Genomic DNA, 15,784 nt, shown 5'->3' on the forward strand with positions numbered 1-15,784 from the left:
TATTTCCAGACCTTTGTTTGCCTGAATAGAGTAACCACTTGACATGTAACACCATCCGTTACAGTTTGGTCAAAAAAAGAAAATATCAAACACATCTAGAGCTACCAGAGAGAAGATGTAAAGGGGATGAAATAAGACATAGTGTTCTTCTCCCTTTTTCAAAAACTGAGACAATAGTATGGAGTTGTAAGGGTCTTAGATCAGCTAGCATACTGAGAAAAGAAGAGAGCAATACTGTAACTAGAGTTACTGAGTTTTCAAGGTCTTAATTGTCTGAGAAGAAACAAGAGGAAGAAGCAATATTTCAGTTTTCAAAAGTCTTCAAAGAAAAATCTAAAGTCAAATCAGTTTAATGAAGCTAATGTGGCTGGAAGCAGCCCAAGCCAGAGTTTGTCGCAAGTCAGCACTAGCCTCGGGATAAAAGTACAATACAGTGCCAGTTGCCCCTGCCCGACGTTAGTTGCAACCAGGTAGCAGAGCAACAAAAAAAAACACTATCAGCAACTACATCACAAGTAATCGTGAAGATTTGACAAGTTACCATTGTTCTGTTCTCAAGCCTGCCAAACCTAGATACAAGCAGGTGAATTCCTGGGGCGTACCAAGATGGCAAGAATCATTCATGGGTGGAACATTGAATCCCCCCGCATATAGGTTTGAGTGGTTGATATATCAGCATATCATTTCAGAAAAAGGACAATCTTAAACATTAACAAAAGGGTAGGCGACGCTGTCAAAGCTTATTACCAGAATCCCAGCCTACCGTAGGACAATACATCTTACACCCTGTGATTTGGTGATAGAAGGCCCATCTGTTCTGTAAGGTTAGCCATGTGCTCCAGTTTGTTCCATCCATTCTCCTGTGGTGTCTCCCTTGAATCTAGTACGCCTGAATCAACTTCATCATTATCGACAGAGAGAGGGCTGCCAACCAGGAACTGCTCCCAGAAGGAATCGACGATGGCTGGCAAATCCTGAGTCTCATCGTTGTACAAAATCTCATCAGTCTCGATGGGGACACTATCATCACCCTCTTCGGGCAGGGGGAACTCAGGGCCAGGCATCCCGAAGGGTCCTCCAGGAATATCAGAGTCTTCAGGTACTATGTCTGCCAGATCTGGGAATTCCGGAATAGTGAGATCACCTGGGGCTGGTGCTATAGGCTTTGAAACAGGAGGCACAACAGTCATGTTGGGAACTTGGTTGGATGAGTTGCTGTCCAACACGGCTGGGCACTGAATTTCAGGAGCCACTGAAGACGAGCAGATAGCTGAAAGCCCAGAGCTCGCAGCCACATACGGCAAACCTGAGGTAGCTGGAACCTCTGCAAGGGTGACCCCAGAATTCCTGGTTGATGAAGAGCTGTCAAAACCTTGAGCAGCTGGCATATAATTCTCCAGTAGAAAATTATCTGAATTGCCCACAGATTCAAGTCTATGTGAAGCATCTAGCTTTAGGATCTTCCTTAGCATTGCTTTGGCAGCTTCGTTGATCATAGGCTGATACTTGATAATTTGACCATCCAATGAGGCAGAAGCACTTTCAGAGTCTAGGCCACCATCTTGCTTGGGTAGCCTCCTCTTCTTGTTCACGGCTACTATTCTCCTCCTGCTGTTCTCGTTTTGCTGTACAAACTGTGCTAGGAAACCAGGACTTTGCATTGCTTTGGCCAGGAAAGACATCATCTGTTGCTGTCGTGACTCCATCCCTTGAAGACGCTTCCCCAGAGTCTGCAGCTGATGGTCAGTTGTTTGCTGTTGCTGTCTCAGCCTGACAAGCTCTTGCATAAGAACATTCTTATCCCTTTTCAACCGTTCTATCTCTTCCTCCAACCCAAATTTACCCACCTCTACACAGGCTGGCAAAGGAGCGTTCTGCAACTGGGGCTGCTGCGGTTGGCTGTTCCCCTGCAATGATGGTTTCCTTCTATTGATAGTCTTCAGTAGATGTTTTTGTCCTCTCAGAAACCCCTCGTTTGCAAATTCCCATCTGTCTGGATCAACCTTTCTAAACCCCTGATCAAAAGGCACCAAAGAGATCATTAGGAGAGCAATTGAGTTGGTGGCTGTGAAAATCTTACTCTTGACTGGTAATAGATTCACTGGATGTAGCGTAAATATCAAATATAATCAACTTATCCTGGTGCGGGGGTAGTTTAACAATCACCTTTTTTTTATCGAACACTAGCTCAGAAAAAACAAGCTAAAGTACAGAGCAAACTGAAAGAACAAATCAGCATATGTTCTTACAGAGCATATTTTTGAATTTTTAACAACTCAATAGGGTAATGAAGTACAGACAGCTTATATTGCAAAATGTCTTATAGTAACATATTGAGTCAGTAATAATGTATTCCGGTGTGATTAAATGCCTCAGGAATTTACAATCTAAGTGTAAAATCCTAAAAAAGTTGTGGTTCCATGGCTTATTCAAATAGCAAAAAGCTGAGGAGACTATACAACAGTAAAACATGCACCTGAATGGGGCAAGAAATATTCTTAGCTTACAAAGAACAGATTATGATTTATATTCAAGAAAACTCATGAGATTTCTTTTCAGCGGCATTTATTATCTACTTAATAAGAGATATTCCACTTGTTCTATAGTTAAATCAGAAACCAGAAGCAGCCTGTAACCATGCAACATAAACAATCAACTGTTCCTAGGTCTCTAAACGTTGGCATCTCATAACTGCACAGGCTTGAATTGGTTCTGAAGTATAATGGACACATAGGAATAATATTCTAAGTCATAGTCACAGGGATCAGGGCTGAAGGTGCATTCAACAACCCCAGGACATCGTCCCCATTCGAGAGTCAAGGTCGAACAGGGTTGACATCCCAATGGAGGCAGGGTTCTTGTCCCGTTAGGGATCGTGGTCTGAGGGGTAACTTTGAAAGATAACAAAATTTCAAAATGAGTATATGAAAGACATATGTACCCAAACGTAATATGACTCTAGTGTTATGGATCATATACAGAACTGAATTTATGAATTCTCTTGGTGACTAAGAAATACATGTTGGGTATAGAATGGAATCTGGACATAAAGATGTAGTCAGTTCCATGTGCTTACACTAAAAGGCGACTCTAGTAGGTAAAGTAGTAACCAAACGGAAGCATCCTTGAAGCAAAATATTTTAAGGCAATTCCAGGCCTAAACTTTTGATGCCACCAAACCTAACAGATCTTTGACTTTCTATAGGATGGTGCTCAATTTGACACATGACAAAGTTCAAGAGCCCACTGAGAAAATGGCATGCTAAAGCGTCGTGTTAATCAAGCGATTCAAGTATCTAAAGAAGATTCTCCCTCAAGCAAAAAAAAAATGGTAGTTGAAGGTTGTAGCTCTGCAGCCTTATCAAAGCAAGCGCTGTTATGTTCTCTATTGTTCTTGTCTTCTATATTTGCCTTGAAGAAATACATCGGCATGAAACAAATTATTCAGAGCTGATAAACTACGAGCTATGAAATGCAATTTAGGAAGGTAATATTCCAATTTGGCAAAATAGGCATCTTGGTCCCTGAACTTTACACAGAGGATCAACTTCGTCCCTCAACTTTCAGATTGGCCAATTTAGTCCCTCAACTTTCGTTTCTGGGTCAAACTCATCCTTGTGCTGATATGTGGCTCCAAATTGGTATGAAACTAATAACAAAGGTCCATTTTAACCTTAGTTATTTTCTCTTTTCAATTTTCACCTTTAGGATTATAATAACATATGATCCAAAATAAATATGAGGATGCATATGTTTGCCGAGGGAGTACAAATACATACATGGAGCATGTATAATGTACCACGAGTATGTGAGCACATGTTGATTTTAGAACATGCCTACACACATTGAGTTGTATATATACCAAAAGAATATGAGTAAATACTTGTTTGAGTACATATATTTTGCCTATCAAATTCGTATGAGCACATGCATGAATTACTTTAAAGAGTACGGGTAGATACACTTTTTAGAAACCATATTGTGTCAGTTTAAAAATATATTATTATGTGTATGTATTAAGGGAGTATGAGCATATACATGTTTGACCTAGATGAGCCAAGGGAAAAATGGACTTTTTGCATTAATTTTATGCTAACTTAGAGCACCACATCAACACAAGGACGAGTTTGACCCAAAAATAAAAGTTGAGGGACTAAATTGGCCAATCTGAAAGTTCAGGGACCAAAGTGCCTATTTTGCCTTCCAATTTCTAGATTCTAATCTGATCACAAACAGACAGTGATGCTGATTAACTTAAAAAACCTGGAGAGGGAGGTCTAAGGAAATAAGAACTCAGTTATATTTAAGACAAATCTGGTTGTGAAACAAGAGCTACCAGCTTGTACGAGCTGCCGTCCAGAACTTGATATCAGCTAAAACATGTTACAAGCACGCATGATTCCATTGTCTCGGCACCAAAATCCCCAAAACTGAAGAGCGTAGACTAACAAGAGGCGCACAGTAAGTCTTAACGGGCACTTACGTAGGTGTTGAGTTGCCTAACGAAGGAGGAGAAGTTGCTGTGCTTGAAGTACTTGGGCAGGAGGTCCCTTGCGAACTCGGGCGTGTTCCAGACGATGAAGCTGTTGTTCCCGGGGCCCCAGGACACGACGTCGTCCGTGGCCGGGTCGTCCACCATCTCGTACGTCTTCATGAGGAAGGGCGGCGGCGGCGCGTTGGCCGCCCCCCCGCCGTTGCCGACCGCCGCGTGCGCGGATGCCGCGGGGGCCGGGGCCACCGGAGGCGCCACCGCCGTGGTCACCGTCGCCGCGGCAGCCGCCGCGGCAGCCGCGGCCGCTGCCGCTGCGACACCGCCCTGCATCTCCGGCGCGATCCGTGCGGTGGCCTCTCTCAGGCCGCCATGGGGTGGGGCGGGACGGCTAGGGTTAGGAGCTGCGCGCGCGCGCGGGCGGAGGGCGGGTGGGGATCGCGTGCGATTTGGAGCGAGAAGGTTGATGAGGGTTGGGTGCACCGGGATTTGCAGGGGGGGCGAGAGAGAGAGAGAGAGGGGAAAGGAAAGGAATGGGGAATTGGAATGGGGCAAGGCGACGCCAGGGGATAGAGCTTGGGCCTGCTTGGGCGCCGCATTTTAAATACTTGTTTATTAGCGGGGGGCGTTTGTGTAAAATGGCGCGAGGCCTACTAACCTAAGAGAGGAACGTGACCATCGTCGTCTCTCACTCAATCTCTGTTCCTCCGCCGGGAGTCAGTCCAGTCCAGATCCTATGAATAATTGAACATACACTGATGAATGGTACGGCGCATGCGTTGTGTACCGTCCATGCGGCCATGTCGGATACGTCTTTCGTTCGGAAAGGAGAGGAGGTATTTTTTTGATCTTGCTTCTACCATGGAGTATAATTATGTTTTTATCCTTATTGTTTCGACTTTATGATTTTACTCTCAACTATTCACAAGTCAATACAATTTTACCTTTGGTCTTTGCATATTAGCACATGTTTGTACCTATTTTGATCCTTGACTAAGGGCAAAATCGCATTGAGGGCAAAATCACAAAGTTGAGAAAAATGATGGCAAAATCACAACTACAAATCAAAATAGGGGTAAGAACACATATACCCCTTGCTTAAACTAGGCATGCGTTTCGCATGACGGCAACTGATAAGGTTTTTATGATTAAACTTGCTCATTATAGGATCTCAACCCGGTTCGGATGCTCATATGTTTTGAATTTATTTCAGGTTTTAATCATCGCTATTTTTTATAGTACGCGACGTGCTCGTCAATAGCGAGACGCCAATGTTATCGTCAATCTCAAGAATCTGCCAGCTCAGTCACTCGGAAGCGCTTACAGGGGTAGGGTTGCATCCATCTATACGATCTTCTACGCTTGTACTATGTTTCGCCAAAAAAAATATATTAAATGGATGATACAAGTTAGTCTGCAGCTGTCGTCCTCACTCGTACGGCTCATATTTAAGCTTGTTGTTTAATACTCCCTTTGTTTCGAATTATAGGTTGTTTTAACTTTTCTAAATTTATAGGTTTTTGCATGCATCATATCACTTTAGCTTTAGAACACATAAAATCAATAATTTATCAAAAGTGTTACCAGGTGCCTGAAAGCATCTAGGCCCCTGATTTGTACTTTGGTAATTAATGACAACCGTTGTGGCCTAACAATTTCATTGGAGATAGGAGTTTAGGTTAGTCCGGAGTTGAATTGAGCTTCAATGGATGCTATGGTGATAGCTTGGATGAATTCGCTTTGGAAAGCTCAATGCAAAGGTATATGATAGGGCTTTTCTGTTTTGCCGGTCAAGAGGTGCTTAGTGGATGATAGTTGACTCGATTAATAGGCTAGATAGCCGTACTATCAAGAGCGGTCAATTTCATTTGCTTGATGGTTCTATAGTGCCACTTTGCTCAAACAATTGCATTGTATGCATATAGGTTATCGTATGAAAAGTGGATAGAACAATGGTGAAAATGGTTTCTGGAAAATTGCTAACGTGCTAGTATGGCGGACGGTCTCGGCAGACCATTCTATGACTTAGTCGTTTTCGAGCCTGTTCTGTTGCGCTGAAAAATGAAAGGGCGGACAGTCCGGCAATAGGTTTGGTTTTTAGACAGAACCAGTTCTTGGTCTGGTGGGCGCGAGGTTATAGAGGCAGACGGTCCGCCTCCGGTGGCAGATGGTCCGCCACAAGATCAAATATTTGGACAGAACCATTCTTAGTTTCGTGTGTGGTTTCGATGCGAACGGCGGATGATCCGGCCCCAGGTGCGGACGGTCCACCAGCTAACTTTGAAAGTTAGACGGAACCATTTTGGTTCTAAGTGCTGGGCGAAGTTGTGAGGCGGATGGTCCGTTGTACTAATCTTTTTCCTGGACATGCGTGCATATGAATTTGAACTACGAAGGGTGAACGGTCCGCCTGTGCTGCTACGGTCGTTTTTGACACGCATTTATTGCTGTTATAGCCATTGGGATGAATGGCGGACGGTCCGCGCTCATAGAGGCAGACGGTTTGCCAATCCCCTATTTCTATGCGTTTTGAACATAATGGCTAGTGTGAGGGGTTGACTCTATAAATAGCTCATGCCCGGGCGTGGGAGAGCTCTCTTGGCACTTAGGAAAGCATTCTTGACATACTTGAGCCTTCTTCCTCTCCTCTCTCTCACTCACTTTGGTTAGAGGTTGCATTCTTGTGAGATTGAGAGCATCCTAGTGTATTGCATCAAGAGTTTGAGCTTTGTGGCACTATGGGAGTCTTCAAGCAAGCGTCATTGGCTTGTTACTTTTGGAGGTTACCGCCTTCTAGATGGCTTGGAGATTGTGGAGTCGTTGAGCCCTTCAAGAAAATTGTGAAGGAGCTCCGGCTATTCTTGTGAGATGTTTTGTGCTTACCTCGCCGGAGCGGTGAAGAGCAACTCTAGTGGAATCGAGGTTTGGAGAGGTTCTTTGATTCAAGCCGGCTCAAGATCAAGCGAAGTCTTGATAGAGGAGCGGTTGGAACATTGAATCCATCTCAACGTGGATTAGGGGTGATCGGCAAGTTATTGACACTACGGAAAAATTTGTCTCTTATTTTCGGTTATTTATTTGCTCAATTTGATTATTGCAATTTACTTTGAGCAATTACATTACTAGAGATTGAATTGTATCTTGTCACCCTAGGTTGCAAACCCTTACCTAGTTATAGGAAGAGTAGAAATAGAATTTTTCTTGTGTTACTAATTAAATTTATTTAATGTTGTAATTTTAGTTGAAGGTATCCTGGATCCTACAGTGTCTTTCATTGAATAATGTAAATAATATAACAGATAGAGGACTTGTACCCCTATCCAATTTGGACTGTTTGGTCTCATCCAGAGCGACAATCTCCTTCGCAAAATGGCGACAGGCCCGCCATTGCTGTGTGAAGAGCTCCTTGCGGCCTAGCACCAGACACAAGGACTCTCCTGTCTTCGATGTGTAGCATGACTTTTATTTTCATCAATGTAATAGTTACTGTAACCCTACCAGAACTTTCTCTTCTTCTTAAAGAAATCGGCAACGCTCCTGCTAACGTTTTCAAAAAAAAATTGGATATTGCTGGGCAATCGGAAATCAGACACTACAAAAAGATCATTCATTTAGCGAGAGGCCCACCGCACAGTATTCTTAAAACGCACATAACACACACCACCACTCACACTGCATGCACACACGCGTGCGCGTCCTACGCACACGCTATGGGAGAGATTGAAGGGTCTAAACCCTCGGTGCGCGGGAAATGCACGGTACCAATGAAACTCGTGCGTACCTTAGCCTAACCCAGGCGCTACAGTAGAGTGAGCAGTCCGGCCACTGGTCCCTGGCTGGGCCGTCGGCCTAGCAGGTGATGGGGCAGTTTTCTTCTTCTTTTCTCCACATTCCACGCGATTGACTCGAGTCACCCGAACCCGACCAGAGACCGCACCCCCACCACGCCGACTCGCCATTGGCCACCACCACGTCCTCCGCAGCCGCCGCCAACTTTCCCCACTTCACCGAGAGAACGCAAGCAGCAATGGCGACTCCACCGCCACCGATCCTCCTGTGTCTCCTCCTCCTCGTCGCCTCCCCCTTTCTCCCACGTGCCGCAGCCGCGGCGGGTCCCGCGCCGCTGTCCTCCTCCTCTTTCGACGCCGGGCTGGCGAAGCTCCAGGCGCGGATCGGCTACGCCTTCCGCGCGCCGGACCTCCTCCGCCGCGCCATGACGCACGCCTCCTACTCCCGCGAGAACGGCCGCGCGCTCGCCGTCCTGGGCCTCGCCGCCGCCCAGTCCGCCGCCGTGCTCGGCGCCCTCGCCGCCGACAACGATGCCACGGCCTCCGTCGTGTCGCGCCGCGCCACCGAGGCGGCCTCCGAGGCCGCGTGCGCCGCCGCGGGGACGCACGTCGGGATCCCGGCCATCGTGCGCGTCGCCAGCCGGACCAGCGCGTCCGCGGCACCCGTCGTCTGCGGCGCGCTTCGGGCCCTCATCGGCGCGGTCGCCGTCGACGCCAATAGCACGGACGCCGCCGGGGACGTGTTCTGGAGGCTGCACGTGCTCGCTGCTGCATCTGCTGCCACCGCCGCTATCTGAGGCCTCCAGGCCGGGGTAGTTGCTGCTCAACTCTTCTGATGTTCACCTGCCACTTTACTACTAGGCTCTCCTGGCAGCATGCTACTCCATCCAGGAATGTCCATTTGGATTTCTGGCAGTGGCAGCAATAAAATCTGATGGATCATGGAACATGAATTTGCGTTTGAGACAGTATGGCACATCATTGCTCTAAATATGGCGTGCAAACGTATACATACATAGACGAGAAAGGTGTATCTAACGTTCCAATTCATTGACAAAAATATCGCCGCCACAGTTTATGGACAATGACTTAACACCAATATCTGTGCAAGATATCCTGATCGGTAGGGTGTAGTCTGGTACTGCATTGAATTGGAATAAGTTTCATGTGGTGTGCACCGAATTGCTACATAGGAGTACCAGGCTTACAATTGCAACATCACTCTCGTATTGCTCTAAACTCACATGAGGTTGCACATTTCCTCCACAGTAACACAATCACTGACCAGGAACCCAGTCTGACAAAATTTGATGAGTGAGACTCTGTTACAATGTGAATCAACTCAGTGCATAACTTACTTCCTTGCTTTTTTGCTCTTGTGCGTATTCTCAGGAGTTGAAGCATCCAACTTGCGTTTCTTTGCTAGTTCCTTCACCTTTCTTGCAGCCACAGCAGGTCGCTTCCCTTTGCGAGCACTAGCTCCAGCTTCATTAGTTTTGCTCTGCTTCACTGGGTTGCTGGGACGCTGGTTCACTTTCACCTTCTTCACAACACCAGATTTGCTTGATCTCAGTCCTTGATAGGACAAAGCTGATGCCTTACGTTTCGCTTTGTCACTGCCTTCATTAGATTTGCTGCCTGGTGTTGAAACCTCCTTGTGTTTTGGCACACGTTCCTTTTTCCGGGCTTCCATTGTCTTCTTTGGTGTTGTGTCAACCGGTTTTGCATGGGTCAGCCTCAAAGAGCGATCTTTAATCTTCAGATCCTTTTTCCTTACAATAGCATTAGCAGCTTCCTGCACAGCATATATCAGCAGGTCAAAGGTTCTTTCAACAGAAAGATATTTTGCAGATAATCCACCACGAAAGGGTTATCGGAAATATACTTCTTATCAGAACAGTTAAAGAGTTATATGCGGAGAGAGAGTGCATACTGATCATGTGAACAAAAATGAAGTCATTTTGCTAGTAGATACAGTATGGGAAGAAATTATTAGCAAGTGAATTTTCCCTTTTAAGTGTAGAAAAGCCATTGCCATTATTGCAAGCTGCAGCATGGATGATACAAGAAAAACTAGTTTCTATAGAAGCCGGGAATTGAGTCAAAGAGTGGTCTCAATATTTAAGATCCATGCTTACAATTGAGATTTTTGTGCTAATATATAGTTCAGAAAGAATTCCTTCCTATTGTACTTTCTTCTTTGCAAATACCACTTGCATTTAATTTCAAGAAGCGATCATCAGGGGATGACATAACTAACGCTACAGCCTTCCATAAGTGATTTGCATGTTTGCATAGCATAAAAGAAATACAGTAATCTACAGTTCATGTACATTACATAGACTAGTTGGCTGATGGAATGGGCCACGGTGCTGAAGCAAAAGAGGAATGGTAAGAAGTTTACCCTTGTTTTGAATAAAACATATGCGATACCCTTCCCTAGGCTTGAATTTGGATCTCTGATAACACGTATAGCTTCAACATCACCTTCTGATCCGCTGGAACCGCAGAACAGCTGGTAGAGTTCTTCATCCTAATATGTCAGAAAGTAAATCTTGGTTAATAAAGAGAGGGAAAAAAATGAAATGATGCATTATTTTTCTATTTTTTTAGAAGCTAGAGAGGTACAAGATTGAACACATTGCTTACCTTTACATCAAATGGAAGGTTCCCAACAAACACAGTTCTCTTTCTGTCATAAAGAGGCCCTTCTCCTCGAAGCTTTTTACGAGGGGGGCATGCCATATCAACACGGATGTGATTGCCACCGAACTAAAAAGTTTAAAACATTTAGAAAGAAAAAAGACTCATCAATCACAACATAATTTTTTTAAACTATCAGTTATAAACAAATTTTATGTTTTCATCAGCTGTATAACAGCCAACCTTACCTGCGCCATATTATGAGACAAAGCAGCTCGTGCAGACTGCTCATCTTTGAAGACAATGTAGGCATGCACGCTGCAAAGAATATAAGCAAATATGAATATGAAAAACAAAACACTTGCATCATGCAGTAATTTTTGCATATTCTAACAAGCTGTTAAATGCCATGCACTTCTAATCACTGTTCTGCTGCATATAGGCTATGCAAAATCGGGCAAAACAAAGAAGGATAGAAGCATCAATAACAGCAGTGGTTCACAGGCAAACGAGCACTCACTTGTCGACCAATTCATTGACCTTCCCCTGTATGACGGCCCCTTTCCTTGTAAGCTTGGTCTGCAGGAAGCACAATCACAAGCATTGAAACCTTTCCACCTCAAATCAAGCAAATAAGAATAAAAGGGATTGCAATGGCATTGTACTGACGTCGACCAGTGGCACGGAGCGGATCCTGACGGACTCGATCTCTCCGAACGCGGCGAACTCCTTGGTGAGCACCTTGCGCTTGGTCCGCAGCGGCAGGTTCCCCACGAACACCGTCCTGAGCAGCTTGGTCTCGTCGTCGAACGCCTCCTCATCGTCCTCCCCCGCCCCCGCCGCCGCAACCGCGGCATCGTCGGGGGCCTTCCTCTTCCCCCCAACGCCGGGCAGCTTCTCCTTGCCCGCGCCACTCCGCCGCCCGGGGCCTGCCTCGACCTCGTCCCGCTTCCGCTTGCGCTGTGGCCCCTCCTCCTTCCGCTTCTTCTTCTTCGAGGACGGCTCGGTAGCCTCAGCGCCAGGGTTGGGGTGCTTGCGGAGGGGCGTCGCGGGCGGCGGAGGAGCAGGGGGCTCCTCCGTAGAGGGCTTCCGGCGGAACGGGTTGTCCGCGGAGAAGAGGGAGCGGATGGCTGCTGCCGGGGAGGCGTCGCCCGCCGCCTCGGGGGCTGGGTCCTTGTGCTTCTTCGCCATCTGCGGCGGCGGCGGCGGCGGCGGGTCGATGCGGTTGCGGTTTTGCGGCGCGGCGCGGGGCCTTGTGAAGAGAAGAGGGCCAAAAAACTTGTTCCCTTGCCTCGCTGGGGCGTCTCGGAATAGACGTGGGGTGGGAGAGGCCTCAGGCAATATCAGCCGTCCGTTGGAGGGTTAACGGCTAGGATTAGTCCGTGTGCTGGACAGAGGCCGCGGCGGCTTCGAAATTTCTCAGTCGCGACAGGGGAGGAGGGGGTTAGGGTTTTTGCGCTCTGATCTCTCCCTGCGCGCCGCCGCCGTCGCCGCCATTGCCCACCGGAGAATAGGGGAGGAGAGGATGGAAGGAACTAGCCGCGCGGACGGGCGGAACCCGAACCAGCTCCGGCCGTTCAGCTGCACCGGCAACCCGCTCAACCGCGCCCACGGCTCCGCGCGCTGGGCGCAGGGGGACACCGTTGTGCTCGCCGCCGTGTACGGGCCCAAGCCGGGGACCAGGAAGGGGGAGAACCCCGAGAAGGCCTCCATAGAGGTCGTGTGGAAGCCCAAGACCGGCCAAATCGGTACCCGCTCTTCCTCTTCCTCTTCCCCTCGAGTTCACTTCACCTGCTGCTGTCGCGCCTTGCCTTGCGTGGGCGTTGGCGATCAAGAGGGTGTTTACATTGTCGCCTGTCTCCCCAAGTAACCGTGTCACTGAGATGGCAAGTTGTTTACAGGAAGGCAAGAGAAGGAGTATGAGATGACGCTCAAGAGGACGTTGCAGAGCATCTGCGTGCTCACCGTTCATCCAAACACCACCACCTCTGTCGTGCTTCAGGTAATGTTGCCCGGCTTTCATGCTACTCCAAGTTGCTCTTATGTATACAATTTTGTTGGTTGTGTTCGATATGCAATTTAGTGCGTCATATCATACAACATTTTCGGGGTGCTGTTGAAAAAATTGTAGTACTGAATTAATCAGGCTACAAATGCCATAAACAAAGTATTGATGCACTTATAGGCCGGCCTGCAGAAAGGCACAAATTAATACTAGGATGTCCACTTTCATCGAGGTTTCAGCATAAACACAATTTGTTGGGCCTACGATGGTATAAACATGTTCCTTGTAGCAACAGTTTCTTACTCTGTTGTCAACCTTTTTGTAGTGCATCACAGCAGTCTGCCTTATGTTGACTAGCATTGTTTATGCTCATGGCACTAAATGTCACTAACCTATGGCTAATCATATTTTGGCAGGTCGTGGGTGATGATGGCTCTGTATCTTTCCACATGATGTAGCATGTTTACTGTATTTTCTTGCTTGCATTTACATTAGAAACTTAAATTGCTGGGAAAGAGACTTTGTTAGATTGATGTTTTAGATTGAAATTCCAACTTATTGTGAATACTATTTGCGTGCGTCAACAACTAGGTGTGGAAATAGAGGGATTGATTCTTTGTCTGGTATCTATATCCTTGCTTTAAAAATAAAAATGTAGTTTGTTGTCAAAATATATGTGCATTTGTGGATCTTTAAACTAAAAAAAATGTCAGTACCTTCCTGATTTCAATTGAAGCTAGTCCTTGTCTCCTTGACTGTGCTTAGCTTTTGCCATGTGCAATTAACGCTTCCTGTGCTGCCCTCTCATTTGCTGGCTTCCCTTTGAAACATCTTGCAGGTAAGTTGCGTAGATTTATTTTGTTTGTTGTGCCTCCATACTTTGTAGCTAACGAAGTCACAACCTTCTGTTTGCTGCAGTCGCAATTGGCTGTGGGGTGATGGAGAATGGTGCGGTTATTTTAGACATGAACATGGCAGAAGAGCAGGTAGAAATCGTTCCCTTTTCTGAACTCCAGCGGAGGAAAATATAAAAAAAACATACAATGGCCCCATTTCCTCCTGTATGCATTTTTCGACTGCTTCTTGGTCACTGTGCTATTCAAAAACTCGTGAACACCAAGTATATACTACTTTCTTTATGTTTTTGTGGGCGACATAAAGGATTTTCTAAGTTGTAGGGACTGCATGGTTGGTTTCCTCGACAGTTTGCTCTGATATGTTGTTCTAAACCCTCAGAACATACTTCTTCAGTCCCTCGGCTCTTTATCATAGATTTTTTTCCCCAATAGAATATTTTCAGTACCCTGTACGATGGGAGTGTAATAAACCGTGTCTTGTCACAACCTGCAGCAACTGAAGTCCTATGTTCACCTGGTGTTTCCCAATTCACGCAAGTTGGTTGATTCAAAGGAATCAAAACAGAAAGACGAGGAGTTTGAGCGAGGATTGATAACTTCCATCACCCATGGAGTGATGTCTGGTACGGCTATATATCTTGTGTGTTCCGGAGTTGGGCGTTGCTGGGGCAAAGCATGATTTGTTATCCCTGATTGTTGTTACCTCTTTTTTGTTTCGTGGTCAGAGGATGATTACTTCAACTGCATTGAGAGGGGCCTTGCGGCATCCTCGCGGGTCTCGGATTTTATGAGGAAGACTCTGAAGAAGACGGTGCCATCTATTGTAGATGCTTGAGTGCCATCACGACCGATAGGATGTAGCAGCTTTTTCAGTGGTTGTGCGATTTTGGTGGCAGCTCATGTTGCAGTGGAGGAGGCAATCGGTGCGCACCATGGATGAACATGGCAAGGGTGCTGAATCATTGCAGAGGCAATTGGTAAGGATATGGTGGTCTCAAACTGACTAGAATGGGAGTTTGATGAAGTTGGTACGGGATCAGGTTGTACTACTACTACTCCTAGTGCGGTAGTGCCCTTTGACGAGTTTGTGGCCAATACTATCTGTGGAGTTAAAATTTACTCCAAGCTTTTTTTATGACTGAACGTTGTGAGCATTCGGTACATTGTGGACGAGTGGAAATGTATTCGCTGCATGTGTTTAATTTATCAGTGGTGCGTGCATGTCGGGTACAGCACAGCAGTGAATTTTTGGTACCTGACCTGATGGTGTTGTAATCAGCAAGGTTGGGTTCTTTAGAAGGCAAATGGTGGGTGGTGGTAGAGAGGCCGGCCATGCATGTGTTTGTGAGTCGTAAACCTAACCCGATGCCTTGGTGGCTTGGTGCTGGACGGGCTGGGCTCGGCGGGTGTGGCCACCTGGCTGGCTGGCTGGCTGGTTTTGACGCCAACCGGAGGCGCACGCAAACACCGTGCTCGCCTGCTCTGTTCGGCACAAAAGTTATCGCAGCCCGGCGTCGGTGGCTGGCCAAACGCAAAACCAGGCGGTGAACTTGTGCAAGTTGTTATTAAAAAAAATTAGCATAAACACACCCCGATAAGTTTGACATTGTGCCAGTATAAGTTATTTTATTACAAATACCCATCCGGCTACTTACTTGTATTTTGTAAATACCAACATAGTGTGTGCAAACTTAACCGAACCAACATGCTTTGAAAAATAGCGAGCCACGTCTTTATGAAAATTTGAAACTTCTGGAGTACAATCTTAACTTTTTTTAGATTCCAAAAGGATGCTAACGAGAGACGTACCAAGTTTCAACATCTGTAAAAAAAATCAATGCAGAATGGTAAATGAACCTAGCACTTTGGCAAGTTTTGACTATACTACCTTGACATGTGGCGACTCAATCTCGGCAAAACGTGTTGATTCGGTTAGTTTTGCGTGCATTGGGTGGGTATTTGAAAAAAAAGATAAGTGAGTGGGTGGTTATTTCCCGTAAAA

General features: G+C 46.2%; 4 protein-coding genes across 4 annotated transcripts; 2 read left to right on the plus strand and 2 right to left on the minus strand.

Annotated features, from left to right (window-relative positions):
- Positions 1-505: 505 nt before the first annotated feature.
- Positions 506-5,046, minus strand: LOC117838082 (heat stress transcription factor A-1). The gene is made up of 2 exons (XM_034717958.2): positions 4,484-5,046; positions 506-2,015 (listed from the first exon to the last, which is right to left on the minus strand). The coding sequence occupies exons 1-2, from the start codon at positions 4,820-4,822 to the stop codon at positions 780-782; spliced, it is 1,575 nt and encodes a 524-aa protein (XP_034573849.1). The 5' UTR covers positions 4,823-5,046; the 3' UTR covers positions 506-779.
- A 3,077-nt stretch (positions 5,047-8,123) lies between these two features.
- LOC117836188 (protein NUCLEAR FUSION DEFECTIVE 2) lies at positions 8,124-9,268 on the plus strand. The gene has a single exon (XM_034715564.2). The coding sequence runs from the start codon at positions 8,517-8,519 to the stop codon at positions 9,072-9,074; it is 558 nt and encodes a 185-aa protein (XP_034571455.1). The 5' UTR covers positions 8,124-8,516; the 3' UTR covers positions 9,075-9,268.
- A 126-nt stretch (positions 9,269-9,394) lies between these two features.
- Positions 9,395-12,182, minus strand: LOC117836181 (uncharacterized). The gene is made up of 6 exons (XM_034715558.2): positions 11,590-12,182; positions 11,441-11,499; positions 11,169-11,238; positions 10,927-11,049; positions 10,682-10,810; positions 9,395-10,072 (listed from the first exon to the last, which is right to left on the minus strand). Exons 1-6 carry the CDS (start codon positions 12,109-12,111, stop codon positions 9,632-9,634), a joined length of 1,344 nt encoding a protein of 447 aa, XP_034571449.1. The 5' UTR covers positions 12,112-12,182; the 3' UTR covers positions 9,395-9,631.
- A 140-nt stretch (positions 12,183-12,322) lies between these two features.
- On the plus strand, positions 12,323-15,003 carry LOC117836186 (exosome complex exonuclease RRP46 homolog). The gene is made up of 7 exons (XM_034715562.2): positions 12,323-12,668; positions 12,822-12,922; positions 13,342-13,362; positions 13,691-13,763; positions 13,844-13,911; positions 14,276-14,405; positions 14,508-15,003. The coding sequence occupies exons 1-7, from the start codon at positions 12,446-12,448 to the stop codon at positions 14,615-14,617; spliced, it is 726 nt and encodes a 241-aa protein (XP_034571453.1). The 5' UTR covers positions 12,323-12,445; the 3' UTR covers positions 14,618-15,003.
- Positions 15,004-15,784: the final 781 nt, after the last annotated feature.

Source organism: Setaria viridis, chromosome 9 (assembly GCF_005286985.2).
Source record: "Setaria viridis chromosome 9, Setaria_viridis_v4.0, whole genome shotgun sequence".
In the NCBI taxonomy this organism is placed as follows: domain Eukaryota; kingdom Viridiplantae; phylum Streptophyta; class Magnoliopsida; order Poales; family Poaceae; genus Setaria; species Setaria viridis.